The 27,701-nt window shown below is 37.7% G+C and overlaps 1 protein-coding gene across 1 annotated transcript in view; it reads left to right on the top strand.

Moving 5' to 3' along the window:
- ADAM9 (ADAM metallopeptidase domain 9) overlaps positions 1 to 27,701 on the top strand; it is a 114,285-nt gene that overhangs the window by 23,771 nt on the left and 62,813 nt on the right. The window contains exons 5-11 of the mRNA XM_080660923.1: positions 6,225 to 6,301; positions 7,489 to 7,684; positions 9,622 to 9,687; positions 11,735 to 11,806; positions 21,387 to 21,556; positions 25,240 to 25,321; positions 26,038 to 26,171. Coding sequence (XP_080517049.1) covers positions 6,225 to 6,301; positions 7,489 to 7,684; positions 9,622 to 9,687; positions 11,735 to 11,806; positions 21,387 to 21,556; positions 25,240 to 25,321; positions 26,038 to 26,171 — 797 coding nt within the window. The remainder of the gene's footprint in view (positions 1 to 6,224; positions 6,302 to 7,488; positions 7,685 to 9,621; positions 9,688 to 11,734; positions 11,807 to 21,386; positions 21,557 to 25,239; positions 25,322 to 26,037; positions 26,172 to 27,701) is intronic.

Raw genomic sequence — 27,701 nt, forward strand, 5'->3', positions numbered from 1 at the left:
GAAAGTGAGGGTGGCTTTCTTGCAGAGGTGCGCGCAGCCATCATTGTTTACTGTGCTGGGCATGGGACGTGGGGACTTGGAAACGCGGAGACGCAGAGACAGTTAACTGGCAGCCATCGCTGTTTGCCACGCCCTAGCCTAGTGACTCCCTGAGACCCCACCCCGCACAATGTACAAACCCACCCAAGCTCCATGCAGCGGCTTTTCCATATAAATGGTCTGCCCTATCGCAGCTTAACCTAACAAACTGCAGCTCTGGTCAGATAGCTCCAAAACCTCCAAACCCCAAGCAAAGAGGAGAAAACTGTAATTCTCACTGTAGCTCCTGCTGGGTGGCCCCACACAGTAGCTGACCTGCACCCCATTGGAGATCCAAAAGCTAGTGTATGTAGTAGTCAGTGTGAGACGACACCAGATTTCAACTACTCACATCCATAAGTGACACATTCAAGAGGCAGACTCAGTGAGCACCAAAGCCCCACTGAAGCAAGTCCTGCCCCATAAGCGTGTCTCCAGCACAGCGGTTCTTCCATTATAGACACAGTGGGTTCTCACAGCCAATTGGCCTGGAGGTCAATTCCTCCCACTGTACCAACAGCAATCAAGGCTTAACTACACCAAGACTTTGCACTCAGCCCACAAAGGGGTGCACCAAGAGTGTCCACCTCAGATGATAGGCTGAACCACTGGTCACCTACCACAGAAAACCACTCCATCAACATAGGGAAGCAACAAAATGCGGAGACAAAGAAACATGTCATGAATGAAAGAAATGGAGGAAAGCAAACTACTGGACATAGAGTTCAAAACCACATTTATAAGGTTACTCAAGAATCTTCTAAAAACTGCCGAGAAACTTGATGAGACCTCCGAGGAGCTTAGTGAGACCTTCAAGGACCTTAATGAGAATGCCAAAAAAAATGGAAAAGGACCAGTCAGAAATTAAGCATACACTGTCTGAAATAAAGAATATACAGAAATTCAACTGTAGATCAAAGGACCCCAAGAATCAAACCAAAGATCTGAACTATGAGGAAACAAAAAACACCCAACCAGAAAAACAAAGAGAAAAAAGAATCCAAAAATATGAAGATACTGTAAGGAGCCTCTGGGACAACTTTAAGCATACCAACATCTGAATTATTGGGGTGCCAGAAGAAGAGAGAGAGCAAAATATTGAAAGCCTATTAGAAGAAATAATGACAGAAAACTTTCCCTACCTGGTGAAAGAAATAGACTTACAAGTCCAGGAAGTGCAGAGAACCCCAAACAAGAGGAATCCAAAGAGGACCACACCAAGACACATCATAATTAAAATGCCAAGGGCAAAAGACAAAGAGAGAATCTTGAAAGCAGCAAGAGAAAAACAGTTAGTTACCTCCAAGGGAGTAACCATACGACTGTCAGCTGATTTCTCAACAGAAACTATGCAGGCCAGATGGGAGTAGCAAGAAATATTCAAAGTGAGGAACAGCAAGAACCTATAACCAAGATTACTCTATCCAGCAAAGCTATCATTCAGAATTGAAGGTCAGATAAAGAGCTTCATAGACAAGAAAAAGCTAAAGGAGTTCATCACCACCAAACCAGGATTATATGAAATGCTGAAGGGTATTCTTTAAGAAGAGGGAGAGGAAGAAAAAGGTAAAGATAAAAATTATGAACAACAAAATGACAACAAATACATACCTACCAACAAGTGAATCTAAAAATCAAGTGAATAAAAAAATCTGATGAACAGAATGGACTGATGTAAATTTTTAAATGGTGTAAAGTACTAATGATCGATGAGACAAAGGGACAATGAATGCAGGGACATAGAAAGGGAGTGGACTGACAATTCTCAGGGGGAAGGAGGTGTTAGGGGTGCGGGAAGAGATTGGACAAAAATCTTACACCTATGGATGAAGACAGTGGCTGGGGGTAAGGGCATGCGGTGGGGTGGGGAATCAGGTGGAGGGGAGCTATGGGGGAAAAACAAAAGAGGAACACCTGTAATAATCTGAACAATAAAGACTTATAAAAAAAAAAAAAGAGCACATCCAGGTGCCAGTACTTTCCACGCCTCCATACCTCTTACCAGTCTCACTGTGCTTTCTTCACCTCTCCAGTTGTGGAGTTCCACTCAGCCAGCTTTCCCGTGGTTCTGGGTGGTAGTTGTTCTGCCGTTTGGTTGTGGTTTTGATGTGGTTGTGAGAGGCAGCAAGTATAGGTGATTACCTATGCCGCCATCTTGGTTCTGTCCTCTAGGAGGAAAGCCTTTTAATTAATTCCCCCAACTAATTGATGCTTTTTGTGTCCTCTAAAGATATATTGGCTGCCCAAGGCTTACTGAATTTTTGTGGCTAGTAGGCTGTTCTCTAATAGTTCTAGTAGTTGAGTTTTTTGCTTAGAGTTTCCAAATCTGTTTATGCTAAATGTACCTTTACTCTCGCCATGCAATTTAATTAGATGTTTTCTACACTTACAAAATATGGTTTGTTGTTTTTGTTAAAAAGTAAATTGGGCGCTTTGTAAAGATTTAATAAAAGCAAGTCATTAAAAAAATACCATTAAGTTGGTAGATTTAATGACCAAGTGCTGGATATCAAATAAGAGAGCTTCTATTATTGTAGTTGAAACTAGAAACATTTAATTTCCGAGTGCTATCAGTTACTGTATTACTATCTCATAAGTGTTACCTCATCTGTAATAAAAAAAGCTATTTTCTTCCTCTAGTGAGAAGGAGGCAATATCACAGCCATAACTACAGAACACTAGAAAGAAAAACATTAGTGGTTGTAAATTGCCCCACACAAGAACAAGTTGTACAATGCTGTTTAGTGTGTAACTGTTTAAAATTTTGTTTCTCAGTTTCAGGCTTACAGGAGAATTTGCCTGAGTAATATAAAACATTCACGCATACCTTCACCAGAATTCTTGAAATGTTAACTTTTTACATTTGTTTGATAATTTCTTTCTTCTTTATTTTATTCTAAACATTTAAAAAATATTTTTATTGATTTCAGAGAGAGGAAGAGGGAGCGATAGAAACATCAAAGATGATAATCATTAATTGGCTGCCTCCTGCACACCCCCTATTGGGTGGGGATCTAGACTGCAACCTGGGCATGTGCCCTGACAGGGAATCAAATCATAACTTCCCGGTTAATGGGTCATCACTCAACCACTGAGCCACACCAGACAGGCTTTCCTGAACTTTTTAAGATAGATTGCAGACATAGTGTACCTTTATCCTTAAATTCCCTAAAATTTCCTCCGTGTAAATTTCCTAAAAGCAAGGAATTTTTTTGGTAACCATAGTACAATTTTCAACGTTAGGAAGTTAACATTGAAGCAATCTAATATTTATTTCTTTTTTCTTTTTTTTTTGGTCTACTATCCCAATAATGTCTTTTATAGCTGTCTGATGGTGGAGTGAAGGTATAGTGGCCACCAAAACAAGAAAATATCTGGAGACCGAAAAATGAGGCAGGCAACTCCATAATATAACTTAAATTATTCTAGGGTAAGTTACTTACAGGGATAGGGTAGAAAGGAAGGTAAGCCCACAGTCTGTGCAGCTAGTGTCCCTTACCAGACAGTTGTTACAGTAAATTTTTAAATGGTATAGTTAAAGTACTAATGATCGATGAGACAAAGGGACAATGAATGCAGTATGTGCCAGAAACCATACTTCTTGATGGGCTTATGATGGATGCTTGCTTACAATTGATGCCAGCACCTAGTTTGATATTTATCTTTGTTGCCATGCCATTCTGGCCCAAGAGTTTCTATGGTTATATAGTAAAGTTTTAAAGAACACAAATAATCATTAACTATAAGGCTTTGGTATACTGGCTGAAACTAGAGAGGTTAGTCAGAGTTCACAGCATGAAAAACTTAAACAAGAAATCAAGGTCACAAAGATAGTCAGTCTTGTTCATATCAACAGCTACACAATAATGAAAGAAAATACAAGTTCATGTGCTGCATTCAGTAGTCATGTTTCTTTAGTTTCCTTTAATCTGGAAATACTTATCTCTCCTTGTCCAACATTTGTAGTCTGACTTTTTGTAGAATGTCCTGCCATTTGAGTTTGTTTGATGTTAACTCATGATCAGATTCAGGTTATGTACTTCTGGCAGGAATACCACTGAATAGATACTGAGTGGTTTTCAGTGTATCAAATCGGTAAGCATATGCTGCTAGTAGCCCAATTATTGACAATGTTAACATTTATCATTTGGTTAAGGAGTTGTCTGCCATGTTTCTCCTCTGTAAAGTTACTGTTTGTACCTCTTTAATTAATATTAGGGTTCATACTTTGAGACTATACAGATATCCTGTTACTTCTCAAAATTTTACCCACTAGTTTTAGTGTTTAATATTTGCCTGAATCAGTTGTTATTATAATAGTTGTTAAAGTTGTGATTTCCTAATTTCATCAGTGCTTCTATATTCATCAATGCTTTCTACTGTAAGGAAGAGTTTTCCCTTATATCAGCACAGACTCATGAGTTCTTTATCATTAGTGAGATTGAAAATACTTTCATATATGTAAGGGCATTTTTATATCCTCCTTTACCAATTATCTGTTCATGTCTTTGGTCCATTTTTTATTTTTTAATTTAAATTCTTTATTGTTGAAAGTATTACATATGTCTCCTTTTCCCCTATTGACCTCTCCCTGGCTGCCCCCTTTTATTGGGTTTTTAATCTTTCCCCTTCATTGTTTAAGAGTACTTTATAATATTAACTCTTTATCTCTGATATATTTTCTCCTAGTCTGTGAATTATCTTTTGACCTTGTTTTTTGATGTTTATTTCCATGTAGAATATTAAAAAACTTTTTTATATCATAAAAATTATCAGTCTTTTATTGCATACTAGAGGCCCAATGCACGAAGATTTGTGCAAGAATGGGCCTTCCTTCCCCTGGCTGTTGGTACCGCCTTCGCTCTGGCCGGAGCCGCCTTTCCACCTTCCCACACTTCCCAGAGGCCAGAGCAGCTGGGGTGGTGCAGAAAGCCTGCGTCATCACCATGGCAATGACGCAAGCATCCCGCCCTGCCCCCAGCTGCTCGGTGCCTGCATATGCAAATTAACCTGCCATCTTTGTTGGGTTAATTTGCATACTCCTGATTGGCTGGTGGGCATTGTGAAGGTACGGTCAATTAGCATGTTACTCTTTTATTAGGTAGATAGGTTTCGAGTGATAGTTGGAAACCCTTTCTCTATACCCAGGTTAAAGAGGAATTCACCTATGCTTTCGTTTAATTCTTGTATGGTTTCATTTTTTATGTTTGGATTCTTCATCTGTTTGGAGTTTACTCTTATGTATGGTGTGAGGCATGGATCTAATTTTATCATTTTTAAAGGTCTAACCAGTGGACCAAGCACCATTTATTAAAAGTACATCTTTGCCACAGTGAGGTGCCACTTTTATCATAAAAGTTGTATATGTACTTTGGACTATTTTGAGATTTTGTATTCTGTTCTACTGGTTGGTCTCTCAATGCACCACCAGTAGCATGCTGTTTTAATTATTAAGGCCTTGTGATATGTCTCAATGTCTGGTAGGGCTAGGTCTCCCTTGCCCACACCTTTGGCTTTTTTTTTTTTTTTTTAATGCTTTGTGATTGTTTTATGCTGTGTACTAAAAATCTAATATCAATAAGTAATATGCTTATATTTTCACTGGTCAATTTCTTGCTCAAAATTAAGGATAAAGAGTCTTTAGTTTTTAAAGATGGCTGAATGTATAACTAATAAAATATAATATATCTACAGGAAGAAAAAAATAATTTGATCAAAATCTCTTCTTTTTGCTACATACTGAGCTTTTTTTTTTCCTCCATTGACATCATTAGCCTGTCACAAGGTCCTCTTCTGTATTAGATGTCAATTGGCTGCTATTGCTTCTTGGATTGACTGTGATTTAAAATGTTAAGATGTTAAAAATGACATACTATCTTTTTCTGCTTCTAGGCTTAAAGGTTATTAGGGTAGAGCTATTTATATTTAGTTTCTCTAGAATTCTGTGTAAACATATGTATACATGTAGGGTGGTAATAGATAATCTGAAATAGTCTAAAGAATGCCATGTGATATTATGAGATGTTAATAATATAAATACAATTTTTAGTTTACTGACCTTAAATAATTTTGTTAGCTCTGTAATTTTTATGATGATTTTCTACAAAGTAACAGTATTTGAAGATAATATAGTGTTTATCATTTAGGACCATTGTCATTATCGGGGCTATGTGGAAGGCGTTTATGATTCATCCATTGCTCTTAGTGACTGTTTTGGACTCAGGTAAGGAATTTTATTTATTAATTCTTTTTCCTCTCTATTTCTTACCCTGTACACCTATCTCTGTTTTCATATTTTGGGGGACTTAACAAAATTAGGTTTTATTTTAAGGTTGTCAAAGGTCTTTAGGGCTACGTTTCAGATATCATTCTTGGCATGTTTATTTAGGAAAATATTACAATTGATGGATTTTGATATTTAAAGAGGAATATCTCATTTTTGAGACTGCTAAATATTTTTGCCACTTAAAATAAAATATACTTAAATTTCTGTAGCACTTTATGTTTATAAAATTTTCACTTACATTTTTTTGCTTAAGTCTGATAATGACTATGAAAAGGGGCTCCTTATCTCCATGTTTAGGTGAGCAAACTGAGGTTTGGAGAAATTGTATCACATGTCAAATGAAATGATAATAACATTAAAATTACATTTATTGAGGGCCATGTTTAGGTGAGCAAACTGAGGTTTGGAGAAATTGTATCACATGTCAAATGAAATGATAATAACATTAAAATTACATTTATTGAGGGCCATGTTTAGGTGAGCAAACTGAGGTTTGGAGAAATTGTATCACATGTCAAATGAAATGATAATAACATTAAAATTACATTTATTGAGGGCCTGGCAGTATGATACCACTGGTTGGTTGGTTGCATGATTGAACTAATAAATACTACTTTTACTTTTCAAACCAACTATATAAGATGGCTATGATTATTGCCATTTAAGTAATAACGCTTGTAGAAGTTACTATGTGCCAGGCAATGTTCTCAGTATTTTGCACTTATTAAATAATTTAGTTTTCAGGACAACTCTTTGTAGAATGTAAAGAAAGGAGGAGGTTAAATAACTTGCAGGAGTCCCACAGCTAGCAGGAAACATTTGGCATTCAAACTCTGGTTTTCTGGCTCCAGACCGCACACTTTTAGCCACTGTCCTTTATTGCCTTCCATTATACAGTAATCATGCTGTATAATGTAACTTTTGGGAAGTGATGCTAGTAAGTCACAGCCTTTAGCTTTAAATGTAGGTCAGCCTGACTCTAAAGACTTATAGTTCTCTCTATACCATGCTACTCTTTCTGACACATGTTAAGAACTAGGACTTGAATTCAGGTTTTCTGATTTTTTTTCCCATGTATTTTTTTCATTCTTAAAAATTGTGTGTGTGTGTAACACAACACTTAGAGGATTGCTGCATATAGAGAATGTGAGTTATGGGATTGAACCCCTGCAAAACAGCTCTCATTTTGAGCACATCTTTTATCGAATGGATGATATCCGCAAAGAGCCTCTGAAATGTGGAGTTTCCAATAAAGATATAGAAGCAGAAACAACCCAGGATGAAGAGGAAGAACCTCCCAGCATCACTCAGCTACTTCGAGTAAGGAAATAATATATTTATTTATGGCTCAGACTCAAGTTTATTTTTTGGTTTTGTTTTGCAGCTTAATACAAAAAGTTATTTTTATTGTATAAAAAATGAAGCATAATTGCTTTGAAAAAAATTTTTTTTAAGTTTTTAAAAATTTTCAATTATAGTTGACATATAATATTATATTAGTTTCAGGTGTTCAGCAACGTGATTAGACATTTTTATACCTTACAAAGTGATCACCCTGATTAAGCCTAATCCCCATCTAACACCATACATAGTTATTATAATATTATTCATATATTCTCTATGCTGTATTTTTTATAACTGGCAATTTGTACTTATTTTAAAAAAATATATTTTAATTGATTTCAGAGAGGAAGGGAGAGGGAAAGAGAGAGAGATAGAAACATCAATGATGAAGAGAGAATCATTGATCGGGTGCCTCCTGCACACCTCTACTGAGGATTGAACCCGAAACCCTGGCAATATGCCCTGATGGGGAATCAAACTGTGACCTCCTGATTCATAGGTCAGTGCTCAACCACTGAACACGCCAGGCCCGGCAATTTGTACTTCTTAATCCCTTTGACCTTTTTCACCTGTCCTCCCCCCTACCCCCGCATCTGGCAACCATCAATTTATTCTCTGTGTCTATGAGTTTGTTTCCATATTGTTTGTTCATATATTTTGTTTTTCAGATTCCACATCTAAGTGAAATCATATAGTGTTTGTCTTTGACTTATTTTATTTAGCATAATGCCTTCTAGGTCCATCCATGTTGTAGCAAATGTCAAGATTTCATTCTTTTTATGGCCGAGTAATATTCCATTGTATGTATATACCATATCTTTATCCATTTGGCTATTGATGGACACAGACTAAAGTTTTAAAACATCACGTATTTATGCATTAAACAAATACTATTGCTGGATTTTGCCAACTATGTGCCAGACATTATGACAGTGACTAGGGTATAACAATATGAGCAAAATGCAGTTCTGTCTCCAAATTGAATAAAGTAGAGCTCCTGTAAGTTTTAGGAACTTGGACTTAAATCTTAAACAGTAATTGTATTCCTTTTTATCATTGCTGCATGGTAATCGATTACACTGTCTTTCAGAGAGCAGTGGAATTTTTTGTTTGGATACCTTTGACACAAACTAGAATGGTGATTCTTGAGCTCTAGGTTGGAGAAACAGAGAGGTTGGGCTTTAGAACCTTAATTATTTCAGATGACTTCAGGGGCACTTGTATCCCTGTTTTGAGTCTTCATTAGGATACCCTGGCTTCCTCTTGACAAGGCTTTCTTAGGTTGAAATGTTTTTAGGAATAGGTCAACCTTTACCTATGAAATGATGCTGCTGTGTTGGAAGAGGCATGTGCTTCTTCTAGTATATTTTCATTAACTCATACTAATTTATGGCATTATTTTCATCACCTCTGACTACTGTACTATTCTTTTTAACTTTAATCATTGGAAAATAAAATTTCAGCTTATTTTATTCTTTACATGCATTTATGCAAATTTATAAAAAGTCATTTTTAAAAAAAGTGGCAACTTTTAAAAGGCTACGCACTTCTGCACTGGGTTATTAGTGGATTATTTATTTTCAACATAGTAATGGGATTTCTCATTAAAGTGTGTGTGTGTGTAGTTTTGGTGTTAGAAAATCAATAGTTCTTCTTTGTAAACGTGGGTAACTTACATTATCTTTAAATAGAATTGTTCTTAGATCCAGTAAAGGTAGCAGATGTCATTAAAAAAAAACCCCACACATGTTATTTGCTCTTTTTTTTAAGGATGTGTTATGTAAAATAATTATATGATGTTTTGAGCAGACATGAAATAATTGACTAGAGACTAGGGCAGGATCAATACCTATGAAATCATCAAGCTTTATAACTTATTTTTTTACCTTTACAATGTTTTGTGTTTTTGACAGAGAAGAAGAGCTGTGCTGCCACAAACGCGCTATGTGGAGCTGTTCATTGTTGTAGACAAGGAAAGGGTAGGATTGGTGACAGTTTTTCTTCTTTTTCAGGAAAAGCAGATGAGAAGTGAGCATCACATGAAAGAAATATACAGTATAATATATTTGTATTGATTTTTCTGAAATGTAATAAAAATGGCTTTTCCCCTTTAAGATACTGAATATTCATAATACTACCAGAAGCTGAATATAGCAAATAGGACTACCTCTGACTTCATTTTCTACTAGTGATTTTTTCCCCTGTAATTTGGGTGATTTGCTCATACTGAATTTCTTAAATAAAACTGTACTGCTTGTCAGAGTCTTTAGACCTTCTCAGATGACCTGCAGCGGTTGCCAACCTTTCGGACCTCACGGACCAGTGGTCCATGGACCACCGGTTGGCGACTGCTGCAAAGGACTGTAAGCAGTTAATCAGTTATTGCTTTGTTGCCTAATAAATTTGTTTTGCTGTGTAGAATTTCAGCTATCCTATACCTTATATTAAGAGATAGAAACTTCCAGTCCCTGGCATGTGTTAGAAAGGAATAGAGGAGCGTGATTCATCTAAGCTTTAATTATTTACTTTACTGTTCAGGATAATACCAGGGATTTTCCATATTCATACAAAGAAAGAATTGTGCTTAACTAAGAAAACTACTGGATCTGTTCCAGCATTTATAGGATTTTCATATTTAGATATAGCTGCCATATAATTTAACATAGGTTATTTGAAATATTTTGTCTGACTTTTGCTGCCAGCTTTGTTATTTGTGTGGAAAAGATGTTTGTAGAAACTTTATATGATTGGCAATTTCTTTTTTGTAAGCTGCAGAGATAGTTTCAAGAATTGCATGGCTTTAAAAATCCATTATTGTGTATAGTTTGGGAGAGCAGCCATATTTATTAAGAGACAGACACATATTCAGATTTGCTCATTATAAGTTCATTACCCTCAAGTGGTAGAAGGAAAGAGGATAGGGATTATGAACAAGCATGAACGTTGTCCCAACTAATGGGTAAAATGTTTCTCTAGAATGTTTGGATCAGTGACCAAAGTAAAGATTTGAGATGATTTTCTTTATTACTTTCTCTAAATATATTTGTTATATACTGGTAGATAATGGTTCATAATAAAAATGATTCAATTTTAATCGAACTTTGTCAAATGTATTCAAATTTATTTTCCTTATTTTAGGAGAATCATGATAAAGTATCTAACTGTTAAGATCTGATATATTCTGATATTAATACCTTTATCATACAGCAAAAACATACATTCTTAATATTTCTCCCCATTATTTATTAAGTTGGTTGTATGAAAATAATGGTAAAATAGTTATTTAGATTTATTTATTTATTTAAAATGATGTTTTTATTGATTTCAGAGAGGGGAAGGGAGAGGGAGAGATAGAAACATCAGTGATGAGAAAGAATCATTGATTGGCTGCCTCCTTCATGTCCCTCACTGGGGACTGAGTCTGCAATCCTGGCATATGCCCAGAATGGGAATTGAACCATGATCTCCTGGTTTATGGGTCAGTGCTCAACCACTGAGCCACACTGGCTGGGCGATACTATTGTATTTTATTTACAAATAATGTTTCAACTAGTGAACATTGGTTAACCGCTCATTAATTTAGCCCTGAGTTTAGAGATGGTTTATTGGTAATGTCTTTAGCTTAAGGAGTCAGGAAATCCTTTAGAATGTTTTTATTTCTTTATCTATTTATTTTGATTATTTTCAAATTCTACTTTTGTGAAGTGCTTGAAAATATTTTTTCATTAAAATGACTAAAAATATTGAGAAGAAAATTCATTTTAAAGTAGTACTAATTTAGAGAAAATGAAGACTTCATTGTTTTCATTATTCATTTTACATTGTACCTGTTTCCTCTTATTCCTATTTATCACTGAAACGTATCTTTTAGATTTATTAAATTGAAATGCTGGTGAATGTTTAACTACTTTAGTTTTTGGTTCAGAGGAAATATTTGGATTTTTATCTCCATTGTAAAGATTATAGAAATTTTTTCTGAAATGATTTTCAGAAAAATGATAATGATTTTCCTCTCTTGCTTTTCAGTATGACATGATGGGGAGAAATCAGACTGCAGTGAGAGAAGAGATGATTCGTTTAGCAAACTACTTGGATAGTGTAAGTTGTATTTTCGATCAATTGGAATTATGCTATCATAATCATTTTACAGTCCCAGAACAGAATTGAAAAATTGTGTCATTTTGAGCTCTGATTATCCTAGGGCCTAAATGACTCAATCTTTCAGGGGTCTGGTATTAGTTTGTTTTGTAACTATTTTTACGTTTAAAAGGAAAGTATAATTGTGGGAAGACTTTGAGATAAGTATGTTTCTTATTAGCATCTACTTTATCTTTAGAGTACATAGGCTAAGATACTTTGGCATTATGAAAAGATTTCTGAATTTTTACTGAGAGAACCTTATTTTGAATAAGGCTTCCTGCCTTCTCTGAAAGCATATGACAATATCAGTGTGTGTGTGTGTGTGTGAGAGAGAGAGAAAGAATGAGGAAGAGAAGGTGGAAGAGGGGGAGGAAGAAGGGGGAGGAAGAAGGGGGAGAGAGAGAAATGTGTTTTGAGATTTTTGGAGTTTATTCATTTAATGGGAGATATTGAAATATTAGATACATGTTATTATAAGATAATTTTACTTATAAGATGTTTTCCTGATGAATACCAAGCATAATAATAATGGTGATAATGATGATGATAGCATTCTATTGAGCATTTATAATGTTCTTGAAGCTGAGTTGAGTGCTTTACATTTATGAACTTATTTATTCTTCACAGTATTTCTATGAAATAGATAGTTCTGTAATCATTTATCTGAAACCTTTGGGATATGTGTAATTCAAATTTTACATAAGAGTTTAGAAAGGTGCCAACTCAACACTGTGTGTGTGTGTGTGTGTGTGTGTGTGTGTGTATGGTGTCTATGTTTGTGAGGTGCAGTGAAGACGGAAACTTGATTCAGTGCAGATAGCTCAATTGTGATACAGCACAGCTGTGAGATCAGCATGACTGTGGAACAGCTAAATATTATTACAGCTCGATTATGAAACAGCATGGCTATGTGGTGGCTGTGGGATGAGGCCCCTCCACAGCTAGACAGCTCTGCTTTGCTCCACTTTGCACTGCTCTGCTCCAGTGTGATGTTCTGGGTGTTTCAGCTCTAGTGAGGAAACATAATCCTCAGTTTCGGTGGAAAGGGAAAGTGTGCTCTCTGAACAAGAGGGGAGCTGACTTATATAAACAGATGTGCCATCCTTGGTCTCTGATTGGTCCATCCTCATGCAAATGGGGACTCTAAATTTTTGCTGTTTGATTGGTGCAAAAAGCATTGTCCTGATTGGTCAGAATGGAGTTGCTCTGATTGGTCTGTGAAGATGCTGATGGGAATACAGCTGCTTAGCTCTGATTTGATGGGGAAAGCCTCAGTCCTATGGGTTGACATGCAATTCTAGGAACTCCTTTATAAAGGCAGGAGCACAGTGCAGGCATGTAATTAGTGCAGGTTTCTCCATGAAGTGAGGTTTGCATGAGAAGCCCCTGTTTAGAAACAGCTTCTAGGCTCTGCTTTTCTAGGTTCTTGTTCATCAGTCTATGCCGTTCATTATATTCCACAAATGAGTGGGAACATGTGATATTTATCTTTTTCTGCCTGGCTTATTTCACTTAACATAATACTCTCCATCTCCATCCATGTTGTTACAAGTGGTAGAAACTCCTTCTTTTTTACCAGAGCGTAGTATTCCATTGTGTAGATATACCACAGTTTTTTAATCCTCTCATCTGCTGATGGGCATTTAGGCTGTTTCCAAATCTTAGCTATGTTGAATTGTGCTGCTATGAACATAGGGGTGCATATATCCTTTCTGATTGGTGTTTCTAGTTTTTTGGGATATATTCCTAGAAGTGGGATCACTGGGTCAAATGGGAGTTCCATTTTTAGTTTTTTGAGGAAACTCCATACTGTTCTCCACAGGGGCTGCACCAGTCTGCATTCCCACCAGCAGTGCAAAAGAGTTCCTTTTTCTCCGAATCCTCACCAACACTTGTCGTTTGTTGATTTGTTGATGATAGCCATTCTGACAAGTGTAAGATGGTATCGCATTGTTGTTTTGATTTGCATCTCTCTGATGATTAGTGAGTTTGAGCAGGTTTTCATATGTCTCTTGGCCTTCATTCTGTCCTCTTTCGAAAAGTGTCTATTTAGGTCTGTTGCCCATTTTTTTTGATTGGGTTGTTTATCTTCTTTTTGTTAAGTTGTATGAGTTCTCTGTAAATGTTGGAGATTAAAACCTTATCAGAGATAACATTGGCAAATATGTTCTCCCATGCAGTGGGCTTTCTTGTTGTTTTATTGATGGTTTCCTTTGCTGTGCAAAAGCTTTTTATTTTGATGTAGTCCTATTTGTTTATTTTCTCTTTAGTTTCCATTGCCCTAGGGGCAGTATTAGTGAAGAAGTTCCTTCGGCATATGTCTGAGATTTTTCTGCCTGTGGATTCCTCTAGTATTTTTTTCCCATCTTATGTTTAAGTCCTTTATCCATTTTGAGTTTATTTTTGTGTATGGTGAAAGTTGTTCGTCTAGTTTCATTTTTTTGCATGTATCTGTCCAATTTTCCCAACACCATTTGTTGAAGAGACTGTCTTGACTCCATTGTATGCTCTTGCCTCCTTTGTCAAATATTAATTGGGCATAGTGTTTTGGGTCCATTTCTGGGTTCTCTATTCTATTCCATTGATCTATATGTCTGTTCTTGTGCCAGTACCAGGCTGTTTTAAGAACCGTGGCTTTGTAATACAGCTTGATATCTGATATTGAGATCCCACCTAGTTTGTTCTTCTTTCTCAGGATTGCTGCAGCTATTCGGGGTCTCTTTTTATTCCAGATGAATTTTTTGAAGGTTCGTTCTAGGTCTGTGAAATATGCCGTTGGTATTTTAATGGGAATTGCATTGAATTTATAGATTGCCTTGGATAGTATGGACATTTTGATGATGTTGATTCTACCAATCCATGTACATGGTATGTTCTTCCATCTGTTTACGTCTTCCTTTATCTCTTTTTTTAGTGTCGTGTAGTTTTCCACGTCTAAGTCTTTTACCTCCTTAGTTAAGTTTATTCCTAGGTATCTTAATTTTTTTGGTGCGATGGTAAATGGGATTGCTTTTTTAGTCTCTCTTTCTGTACATTCACTATTGGTGTATAGAAATGCCATAGATTTCTTGGCGTTAATTTTGTATCCTGCTACATTGCCGAATTCATTTATTAAGTCTGTTAGCTTTTTGATGGAGTCTTTCAGGTTTTTTATGTACAATATCATGTCATCTGAAAATAAAGACAGCTTTACTTCTTCTTTTTCAATTTGGATGCCTTTTATTTCTTCTTCTTGTCTAATTGCAATGGCTAATACTTCCAGTACTATATCCAACAGAAGTGGTGAGTGGGCATCCCTGTCTTGTTCCTGTTCTTAGGGGAAATGGTTTTAGTTTTTGCCCATTGAGTATGATGTTGGCTGTGGGTTTATCATATATGGCTTTTATTATGTTGGGTATGATCCTTCTATTCCCACCTTGTTGAGAGTTTTTATCAAGAAAGGGTGTTGGATTTTGTCAAATGCTTTTTCTGTATCAATTGATATGACTGTGTGATTTTTATCTCTCAATTTGTTTATGTGATGTATCACGTTTATTGATTTGCGGATATTGTACCATCCTTGCATTCCTGGGATAAATCCTACTTGGTCATGGTGTATGATCTTTCTGATGTAGTGCTGGATCCGATTTGCTAGAATTTTGTTGAGGATTTTGGCATCTATGTTCATGAGGGATATTGGCCTGTAATTCTCTTTCATTGTGTTGTCTTTATCTGGTTTTGGTATTAGGGTGATGCTGGCTTCATAGAATGAGCTTGGAAGTGTTCCTTCCCCTTGAATTTTTTGGAATAGTCCAGCCGTGGGCAAACTACGGCCTGCGGGCCGGATCCAGCCCGTTCGGCTGTTCTATCCGGCCCGCGGAGCTGAAAGAGCGGAGGGTTCTCTTGCTCTCCCCTCCGCTCCTTTACTTTGAATTTATATTAGTTCACACAAACACTCCATCCATGCTTTTGTTCCGGCCCTCCCGTCCAGTTTAAGAACCCATTGTGGCCCTCGAGTCAAAAAGTTTGCCCACCCCTGGAATAGTCTGAGGAGGATAGGTTTCAGTTCTTCCTTGAATGTTTGGTAAAACTCTTCTGTGAAGCCATCTGGCCCCGGAAGATTTTGTTTGCTGGAAGATTTTTGATGACTGCTTCAATTTCTTCCATAGTTATTGGCCTATTGAGATGTTTAGATTCTTCCTGATTGAGTTTTGGATTATATTTTTCTAGGAATGTGTCCATTTCCTCCAGGTTGTCCAGTTAGTTGGAATAGAGTTGTTCATAGTATTTTTTAATAATCCTTTGTATTTCGGTGGGGTCTGTTGTTATTTCACCTCTTTCATTTCTGATTTGGGTCCTCTCTCTTTGCTTCTTGGTGAGCCTGGCTAGAGGTTCATCAATCTTGTTTATCCTTTCAAAGAACCAGCTCTTGGTTTTATTGATCTTTTGTATTGTTTTTTTGATTTCAATGTCGTTTATCTCCACTCTGATCTTTATTATTTCCTTCCTTCTGCTTACACAAGGCTTTTCTTGTTGCTCTCTTTCTAACTCTTTGAGTTGTAGGGTTAGGTAATTTATTTCCATTGTTTCTTGTTTTTTCCAGTAGGCTTGTAGAGCTATGAACTTCCCTCTCAAGACTGCTTTCGCAGTGTCCCATAGATTTTGGATTGTTGTGTTTTCATTGTCATTTGTTGCCATGATATTTTTTATTTCTTCCTTGATCTCTCTGGTAACCCAGTCATTGTTTAATAGCATGCTGTTTAGTCTCCATGTGTTTGATTTTTTTGGGTTGTTTTTATTGTAGTTGATTTCCAGTTTTATGCCACTGTGATCTGAGAAGATGCTTGATATGATTTCTATCTTCTTGAATTTGAAGAGACTTTGCTTATGACCCAACATATGGTCTATCTTTGAAAATGACCCATGTGCACTTGAGAAGAATGTATATTCTGTGGCTTTGTGGTAAAATGTTCTGAAGATGTCAATTCCATCTGTTCTAGTGAGTCATTTAGGATTGATGTTTCTTTGCTGATTTTTTGTTTAGAGAATTTGTCCAATGGTGATAGTGGGGTATTAAAGTCTCCTACTATGATTGTATTGCTGTCAGTTTCTCCTTTGATATCCTCCAGGAGTTTTTTTTTGTATTTGGGTGCTCCTGTATTGGGTGCATATATGTTTACCAGAGTTATTTCTTCTTGTTGGATTGCTCCCTTTAGTATTATGAAGTGGCCTTCCTTATCTGTTGTTATGTCCTTCACTTTGAGATCTAATTTGTCAGATATAAATATTGCTACCCCAGCTTTTTTTTTCATTTCCATTCGCCTGAAAAACCTTTTTCCATCCCTTCACCCTCCATCTGTGTGCATCTTTTTTTCTGAGGTGGGTTTCTTGTAGACAGCAGATATTTGGGTCTTGTTTTCTTATCCAATCCGTTACCCTATGTCTTTTGATTGGGGCATTTAATCCATTTACATTTAAAGTTATTATTGATAGGTACTTACTTGTCGCCATTTTTATTCTTTACCCCTGTGTTCCTTCTTCGCTTCCTATTTCTTTTTTTTACAGCGGACCTTTTAGCATTTCTCGCATCGCTGGTTTGGTGGTAATAAATTCCCTTAGTCCTTTTTTGTCTGTGAAGCTCCTGATTTCACCTTCAATTTTGATTGATAGCCTTGCTGGGTACAGTATTCTTGGATTCAGACCCTTCCTTTGCATGACTTTGTATATTTCATTCCATTCCCTTCTGGCCTGATGAGTTTCTGTTGAGAAATCAGTTGCTAGTCTGAGGTGGTTTCCTTTCTAGGTAACTGTCTGTCTCTCTCTGGACACTTGTAAGATTCTTACTTTGTCGTTGGTGTTTGCCAGTTTAATTATAATGTGCCTTGGCGTCAGTCTTTTGGGGTTCATTTTGCTTGGGACTCTGTGAGCTTCTTGGATTTGTGTGGGTTTTTTCTTCCCTATATCAGGGAAGTTTTCTGTCATTATTTCTTCAAACAAGTTTTCTATTCCTTGCTCCATTTCCTCTCTTTCTGGAACCCCTATTATGTGGATGTTGTTTTGTTTCGTGTTGTCCCAAAGTTCCCTTAGGCTCTCCTCCTGCTTTTTAATTTTTTTTTTCTAGAAGCTGCCCTACTTGGTTATTTTTTCCTACCTTGTCTTCTAGCTCACTGATGCGGTCCTATGCTTCTTCTAGTCTACTCTTGATGCTTTCTATTGAGTTCTTTACAGCAGCGATGTCATTTTTCATTTCTTCTTGGTTCTTACTCATATTGTCGAATTTGTCTTCCATTCTTTTTAGCCACCTTATGACCATTTCTCTGAATTCTTTCTCTGGCAGGTTGCTTGCCTCCATTTCGTTTACTTCCTTTTCTGGTGATGCCTGCTTTTCTTTCATATGCGGGCTGTTTCTTTGTCTCCCCATGGTCTCTGCTTCTCTGGGTGTCTGGTTATGTAGTTCTCTCTCTCCTGTATTGATTTAAAGGCACAAAATACAGCACAACCAAGTACCACACACAAGGCACTGAACAGAAATGTATTAACGATATTATAACCCCAAATAAAGGTGACCACCAGAGAAAGGCAAGTTAGGGGATAGTAGAGAAAGAAGAAGAGAGGGAAAAAAAAGAAAGGAGTGCTAAAATGAAATTGGGAAAAGGAAAAAAAAAAGAGAGAAAAGAAAGAGAATAAGAAGAAAAGGGGAACAAACTGTATATATGGGGGAAAAACTGCAATAGGACAGCCACTAATCCCAGCAAATGCCAGCAACAAGTACCTGGAGATGAATACAAAGTACAGACAACAATTAATATCAAGAGAGGCGAGGAAAAACAGATGTAAAAAACAAAGCAAACAAGAAAACAAAACAAAAAAGAATAAGCAAAAGAATCTCACAAATAAGCATAAAAAACGATATAATCAACATTCGAGCAAACAACAACAAAAGGACAGAGAGAAAAACAATTTTTGGATAGTGAAGACAGACAAGAGAGAGGTGTGTATGAACTCAGAGCAGGGGATTGGAAATTAGATATATAAGTAGGGTGAAATTTTAACAGGGGGTAAAAAGAAAGAATAGGGAAAATCTAAGGCAGGAAAAGGGTAAGAGAAACAGGACAACAAAAGGCCAAAAGTTAGGAAGAGAGTGATGGCATAAAGATAGACTTGAGATAGAGTAGAATGATGCTAAAGGAAAGATGAAAATAGAATGTAGAACACTAATCTCAAAGTCAAATAAAGAGAAAATAAAATACCTTTTTTAAAAATGGTAAAATAGTAGTAGTAATAACACTGATTGAAAATAAAAATGTAATAATTAAAAAGGTAAAGTCAAGTGAGGAAAAAAGAAAAAAATTAGTTTCTTAAGTAAAAGATGAAAAAGAAAAAAAATAACAAAAAATAAAAATAAAATGTGCAGTAGTGAAGGTCATTCACTTCCTCTATCGTTCTGTTTTGCACACCTGTTTCCCAGTCAGGACAGTATTGCAGTTCCCTGCGTTCCACTGCTCCTCAGTGTTGTAAGCCAGTCCTGATTTTTAAGCAGGTGGTGTGTCTTACTTTCTTGTATTCATTAATTTGTGATTACACAGGAGTCAATTTGTGATTCAGCCCCTGGGTGGCAGTGTTTCTGGGTTGACTTCCGGTTCTATGGGTCCTTTCTAGCCACTGCTTTAGATCCTGCTTTCCCTATGGCACTAAATACTGGTTTGTGGGAGTGGGCTGCCCCAGAGCTGGTTCTCTGACGGTCACTCCCTGCTCTGATCCCCAGGTTCCAGAAACACAACTTTCCCCTGCAGTCTCCTAGGGTGTCCCCAACTGGGTGATCCTATGTATTGGGCTCAGTAATCAGAAACAAGGATTCAAAGAGGAGAAAGCGCGAGTGTGTGAACTCCGGGTTTGCTCTTAACTCTGCGCAATCCCCCTTTCCCCCTTGTGTCCAAACAGCTGGCACACTCCCAGAGTTTTTAGGCTGTCCTTCTGCGTCAGATCAAATGGGTTGCTTTTTAGAGATCCCCTCTGTTAGCAGCTCTGAGGACCCCCTTCCACATTCACGGATCACGCCAGCCCCAACAGCCATGGATTTTTCTAGGCTCAGACTTCCCCCGGTCCTCCAGCTTCTACAGTGCGCGCGTTTCTCTGTCCCACCGGAACCAGAGACCTCACCTTATCCTAGGCAAAATCTGACCTTTCCGTGGTGGAGTGTAGAGCTCCTCTGAATCCGCGTGTTTGCGCCAATTGGGGACTGGTGTTCTAGGGTTCGCAGCTGTTCGGTGGGTGCCGCAGTTGTAGATTTTCAGGTTTCCAATCACATCCACTTTCCCCTTCAAGGTGGCGCGGTCTCCACATCCGAGCTGGTGGCTCCGGGAGGGAACCTAGCAGCAGTGGGGGCTGCCCCGTCAGGGGAATCCCGTTCAGCAGTCCCCCACCTTCTCCTGGAGTATAGCTGTCCTTTAACTCTCCAGTAGACACTCCTCGTGCGACCCTCAGCTTTCTATCTGCTCCGAGACAAGTCTTTCTATTCCACTGCCATTTTGGTTCTCGGCCCTGCTTTTAAATTTGATCCCAGTTAGCCACTAGGAGCTCTTCTTAGTAGGTATTTCCTTTCTCACGGGCCACAAAGCTAATATGGTTCAATGTCTTTATATTTATATATAAAAGCCTAAGCAACTGTTATGACAGAACAACCAGAATGACTGGTCGCTATGATATGCACTGACCACCAGGGGGCAGACGCTGAACGCAGGAGCTGCCCCAAGCCCACAGGCCCCGATCGCTGATGGGGCCTGCTGGACAACCTCCCAGTCCCTCCCTTGGCCAACAGGTCCAAATTGCCCAGGCTGGGACGAGGAACTGGGGGTGGGTGGCAGTGAATGTGGGTGGCAAGGGAAGGAGGAGGGGGGGGAGACAGAGAACCTGATTGGCCCTGATTGCCAGGCAGGCCTAGCAACCCCACCCGTGCATGAATTTCGTGCACCAGGCCTCTAGTGTATTATATAACACTTCTCACAGGATCTTGGGATAGCATAATGTAATCAAATGCATTGGTATTTCTATAGTGAAATGTATGAATGTTCCCGTTAATTGAGATAAATGCAGACTATAAATAGGCTTGCATTAGTTTAGGGCAAGTTTTGGAATTAATTTACCCAAAACTTAAAATTTTCAGAGTATGAAGGATTTTGGAATGGAAAATAAAAAGGATTTTGAACTTGTATTATTTTTATTTTATGGACAAGAAAACTGAGACCCTTGAGAGGGTAGAATCTCATTATATTGAAGGGAATATTTTTTTGGAAGGGAAAAACATTTATGTGAGAGAGAAATATCGCTCGGTTGCCTCCTGTATGTGCCCCAACAGGGATCAAACCTGAAACCTAGGTATGTTCCCTTCCTGGTAATTGAACTCACCATTTCTGGTGCATGGAGCGATGCTCCAACCAACTGAGCCACCTGGCCAGGGTGAGGAGTCCTGTTTTTAATTTAAGTAGTTATGTTACTTCATTGTAAGCTAAAAGATATTATTTAATATATTTTTATACTTTTATTTCTGTTTTCTTCCTAGATGTATATTATGTTAAATATTCGAGTTGTGCTAGTTGGACTGGAGATTTGGACAAATGGAAACCTGATCAGCACAATTGGTGGTGCTGGTGATGTGTTGGGGAACTTTGTACAATGGCGGGAAAAGTTTCTTATAACACGTCGGAGACATGACAGTGCACAGCTAATTCTGTAAGTGATTTTTTTCTTATTAAATCCTCATCTGAGGAAATGCTCATTGATTTTAGAGGGAAAAGGGGAAGAGAGGGAGGGAGGGGTGGAAGGAGAGAGAGAGAGGGAGGGAGAGAGAGGGAGAGAGAAAGAAACATCAATGTGAGAGAAAACATTGGTTGGTTGCCTTACATATGTGCCCCGAACTGGAACTGAACCTGCAACCTTTTGGTTTAGGAGATCCAGGGCTAGTTCTGTAAGTGATTTTTAAAAAGTTCTATTAATGAGATGGTCAGAATAATAATTTTTGTTTGTTTTCTTTTATTAAGGTTATATTTTCTTAAGGTTTTTGATCATTTATTTAAATATGGAAAACCTAATTTCATATAATAGGACCAAATGAGAGTATAATAATATCTCTCTTCTGTGTTTAATTTTCTGTCACCGTAATCCCATGACCTTCCTCTTTCTTGGGTTTAGTTTACTCTCTCCTTTTGGTAATGGCATGTATTCTAGTTTTGCCGGGGCTGACCAGCAGCCCCTGAATGACGGATGAACAGATTACTCAAGCACAGTTTGACTGTGCAAGAGAGGGCTAAGGGGACCCTGGCTTTAGTAGCCAGAGCAGTCTCTATTGCCTGCCTCCTTAGGCTTTTATTGGAATTTTTATCTTTAGATACAATCAATAGGGTGGGTAATCTTGGGAGGACACATATTTACATTGTCCTCTAGGCAAGGGCATCCAGGGATTAAGCATAAGGATTCCAGTAAAGTCCCGGGGGTCTGCATATACACAGGCTTGTTTGGAAAGGTCAAGGAATAATTAGGGGCACCACCTTCAACACTCCCCTAAGTTAGAATTTCCATAAACAAGGCCGACAGCATTCCACACACTTCCCTTTTATCAGAATGTCCTCCTTACAACTTTCCAACCAAGTCACTTGTGCTCCCCAACATAGTTTCACCTTACATCTGAGAAAATGTATTAATAGTCTCAGAACAGATTTTTTAAAAATTATCTCGCCCCAGCCATTTTGGCTCAGCAGACAGAGTATTGGACTGCGGACTGAAGGGTCCCGGGTTCGATTCTGGTCAAGGGCATATGCCCGGGTTGCGGGCTCGATCCCCAGTAGGGGACCTGTAGGAGGCAGCTGATAATGATTCTCCTCATTGATGTTTCTATCTCTCCCTCTCCTTTCCTCTCTGAAATCAATAAAAATATTTTTTTAAAATTATCTCATTTTGACCTTTGATTATTCTGGGGTCTGAGTAACTCATTCTTTCAGAGGTGTACTTTGTAGTTTGTTTAATAACTTTTTGATTATTTGGATGGGTATAAAATTCGAACCATGATATCTTTTTCCTTCAGAATGAATCGAATCTTTTATCTTTTGACTTCCAATATGACTGTTGAGAACCATTAAATCATTCTGATTTCTGATCCTCTATATATGGCTTTTTAAAATTTCTTTTTTTCTGGAAACTTATAGCATCTTCTCTTAATTCCCAGGTGTCTTAATTTTCTTGATGATAGGCTTTTGTGTAGGCCTGTTATCACTGATGTGCTGTGTACTTAGTGGGTAATTTCAGTTTTGAAACTGATGTCCTGTAGTTTCAGGAATTAACTTTTGTTTCCTTTCTTCTCTTTGTCTTTTTGTTCTTTTTGGGATATTGTCTTAAATTTAACTTTTAAGCTTTTTATTGAGTTTTTAATTTCTGGCTATCTTATTTTTAATGTTTACTAGATATTTTTTGTTCCCCTGAATATTTTTTACATAATCAGTTTTTTATTTCCTGTATATAATAGTTTTTCTACTCTCTTTGAAATATTACTGATCTATTTTAAAAATTTTTCTTCTTTTCTACAGCAATTTCATGGTACCTTAATAAAACTTAAACTTATATAAATCACTTAATACAAGTACATTCCAAAAACTTACAGCAAAACCTTCACTGAAAATATTTAAAACATCTTATCCTCCTTAAAAGTTTTCTGGCGTGATAGGCTGGCTTTTTGCAAAAAGAAAAAATTCTATTTTATATAATACTTTTTGCCTCCCTCAATGTTGATGGTACCTAAAAATAAATTTTTTTCAGAGGAGAAACTTCTCCTGATTTTATTTTGTTTTCTTTTGTTATGTGAGTTAATTTAAAGCAAGGCACTGAAAATGCCAAAATGGATTTTTATGGCCCTGTAATCACAAAGATTGGTCCTGACTTTTTAATTAATTTTTAGTAAAATTGCACCTACAAGTATTCTCATCACAGTGAGTATGCCATCCAGTTCACACAAGACCAAAAGGAACAGGCATCAAGCATACTCCCTGTGCCTTGCCCAAGTACGCCTACCACACTGTCTTTCCCCCTCTTTTTGGTCTCCATCTGTTGTGTTAAAGGTATTTCCCAATGTCTCATGATCTCTGGTGTTTTGTTTGTGGTTAAAATGAGGTACTGAAAGCCTTTTGGAAGCATTGAGTACATGAATGGGGGCTTGGGGACTTTGGAGTTCAGTATATGGTGATCTGGCTGAAAATTTTTCTCGGAAATCCCCTTATGTCAATATCTCAAGTCCTTTTCCCCTGGCTGGTCAGATACCTCAAAGAAGGATTTAGTCATTCATTTAAAAGACATTCATTAGGTGTATACCATAGGCACTGGGGCAGAGCAGTAAATATAACAGACAAAACTTCTTGCTCTCATGGAGTCCATATTCTGGTGGAGGTGATTTGCCATAAATGAGATAAATAAGTATATATAATATCTATATCTATATCTATAAAAGGCTAAGCGACTGTCAGACTGCCCCACTGGTAGCTACAATGCACAATGACCACCAGGGGCAGATGCTCAATGCAGGAGCTGCTGAGCTGAGGTGACTTGGCAGCAGTGGTTCTCGGGTGATGTACCCCAGAACCGCCCTCTTGCAATCCGGGACCCCTCAGGGGATGTCCGAGAGCCAGTTTCAGCCTGATTCCCACAGGCTAGGCCGAGGGACCCCACCTGCTGGAGGGACCCCACTCACTCTGCAGGTGCCCTTCAAGCTGTGGTGCTGCCCTAGGTGTGGCCTGCTGGGGAGGGACCCCGGGGGGTTGGCTTCAAGGCATGTCCGGCCTGTCAAGCTAGCCCAGTCCTGCCCTGCTGGCCATCTTCTAATTAATTTCCTTTCAATGTGCACGAATCTGTGTATTGGGGCAGTAGATAAATAAAGATAAATGGTAAGGTGGAAAATAAAAATATTGGAGGAGTAAAGTTGAAATTTAGGTAACATGGCAAAATAAGTTCTCAGTGAGAAGATAATTTTGAGTAAAGAAATGAAGGAGGTGAGGGAGTGAGTTAGGGGTAAAAATGGGTGGGGAGAGTTCCAGGCAGAGGGAACAGGTCCCGGGGATACAAGTGATGAACCATGTGGAGGCCACTGTGACCTTACTGTTCCCTGTGCTTCCTGCCTTGCAGCCTCCTGTGTGCATATGTTCATTGAGTTTGTTCCCTGTCTCTCACTAGAATTTTTGCATAAATAAATCTAATGCATTTTAGGGTGGTTTTTCATTAGAAGGTAGAAAAAATTTGATTTGGTATCTTAATTTTTCTAAAAAACAAATTTGTAATATTAATCTCATTCTCCGATAATAAAAGAGAGAAGGCTTTATTGTATTCTGACTTTAAAATGTTGCTTGTTATAACTTTCACCTTTTCTTTTTCTTTAGGAAGAAAGGTTTTGGTGGAACTGCAGGAATGGCATTTGTGGGAACAGTGTGTTCAAGGAGCCACGCAGGCGGGATTAATGTGGTACATTTTTGTTCTTGATATTCACCTTTGGCCATCAGCATTAGGAGAGTGTCAAGTATTTTTTGACTCTATACTTCCTTCCCTCATCCTTAAAACTATATTTTGGGTATTATGAGGGACAATGTAGAAGTGATAGATGAGTTGTTTCTCTAGAGCAGCCTTGGGCAAACTACGGCCCGCGGGCCGGATCTGGCTGTTCTATCCGGTTCTCTTGCTCTCCCCTCCGCTCCTTTACTTTGAATTTATATTAGTTCACACAAACACTCCATCCATGCTTTTGTTCCGGCCCTCCGGTCCAATTTAAGAACCCATTGTGGCCCTCGAGTCAAAAAGTTTGCCCACCCCTGCTCTAGAGCCTGGATTAAGTATCCTAATATTTATTAGCTCCTCACTTTTTGTGGATGAGGAAATAGAGACTTCACTTAAGAAAATTAAATTAGAACCATTAACTTGTTTTCCCATAGACCACCATGAATAATCTATTGGTGCTAAAGTATTTGATCTTATTGCTTAAAGGGTCTATCTTCATCAGTGTGTTGAGTCACACGAGTTTCTTACTAGGCTGAAATGTATAAGGACTGATGTTAGATGCTTGATTTATCATATAGATTATTAACATTATTGTGATAAATTTCCTTTTGTGAAAAAATAATTTCAGAAACAAAACATATCCTTTTGCTCAGAAACCTAGGTAATACCTTCTTATGTTTGGACAGTTTGGACAAATCACAGTGGAGACATTTGCATCCATTGTTGCTCATGAGTTGGGTCATAACCTTGGAATGAATCATGATGATGGGAGAAATTGTGTTTGTGGAGCAAAGAGCTGCATTATGAATTCAGGAGCATCGTAAGTAATTGAGTTATTTCTTCTTATTCTTTATAAGGTGGTATTGTAGATCAGTATTTCTTAAACTCTGGGATATACTCATGTCTATGTTGAAAAATAGGAAAAATTATCTCTGGCTCCCCTGAAATTAATTACATGATATACCATTGATAAGTCTGTTTTTTAACTAAATAAATAATTCCACAGAGCTTTTAGCAAGAAATATTTATTTAGGCACAGGTATGTAGCTACACTCTTCTTTAAACCAATTGACAGACCAAAAGATATAAGAACATGGAAAAATTTACATCTGAATTACAAATTAGGGAAGGGATTCTGCTCGATTCAGTGCAGGTTAGAATATAGATTGAAGGACTATATGAAACATTTACTCACAAACCTCATGAGCAAACACTGCGTTGTCACTGTAAGTAGAAGAAATCTTGACGTAGTCCTAACATTTCCAGTTTCATACATAATAGGTGAGAGGCAAGACAAAGAGAAGGAGAAAGAAGTGTTAACATTTATTGAACTCTTTTTCTGTATCAGGCACTGTTCTAGGCACTTAAAAGGTATTAATCAGTTAATGTGCAACAACCTAATGAGATGTAGGTACTTTGTTATCTCTAATGGATGAGGAACAGGTCACACATTTAAGGAAGTGGTGAAGCTGGGATTTGAAGTAAAAAATCTGGGTCAAGAGCCTGTGATCTTAGAACCCCTTCCTTTGCCAGGGTTAAAAAATAGTTACAATTGAGGGTCTAAGGGTGAACAAGAACCATTGAGTTGTTGGGCTTCTTTTTGATGCAGAGTTCTCATAAGGCAACAAGGTTCCATCCTCCTTTAGTAGGACATGACCATAGTGCATGTGTGGATTATAAGTTGAGTCAGAGAAAAAATGAGATATGAAAGATGTTCATCTTTAACAAACACAGATGAAGATTTCATATGGGGAATATCCATGGCCCTAAGGATTCACTCCCTTTTCTATTTTCCTCAAGCTCCTAGGGCATTGAAAAAATAATAAAACTTTATTAGCCAGCACTTTAGATGTGAGAATATAATTGTAATCACATCCTGGTATAAAGGGGAAGCACTCAGGATTTACTGCAGACTTTATTGGTTTTTGAGCAAATACTAGGCTGAAAAATAGATATGGAAGAATTAGAATAGCACTTATGAAAAAACTATCCTTCATAAAAGTGTAATTATATTCACAAGAAAAGTCATGTTTGTAAAATATTTTCTGTTGGACAGGGAAGTAAGTTTAGTGTTTGCTCTGGCTGGCAGTGAGGTTGAGGAAGACATAGATTCAGGAGAAAAGAAATAATCAACATTGAGGTAAAATAAGAGACTAATGGAAAAAGGAACAGTAAGAGGAAGGAATGTCATGAAACAGTGCTGTAGTGGAATTTAAAATGGTATGACACATACTTCAGTCACTCATCAAATATTTACTGAGCACTGTGTGCTAGACTTTGTTTTAGGCACTTAGACTGTTTCAGTGAGTTAGATAAAGACTTGCCCTTTACAGAATTTACATTTTAATGG

This window comes from Plecotus auritus (genome assembly GCF_963455305.1).
Source record: "Plecotus auritus genome assembly, chromosome: 3".
Taxonomy (NCBI): domain Eukaryota; kingdom Metazoa; phylum Chordata; class Mammalia; order Chiroptera; family Vespertilionidae; genus Plecotus; species Plecotus auritus.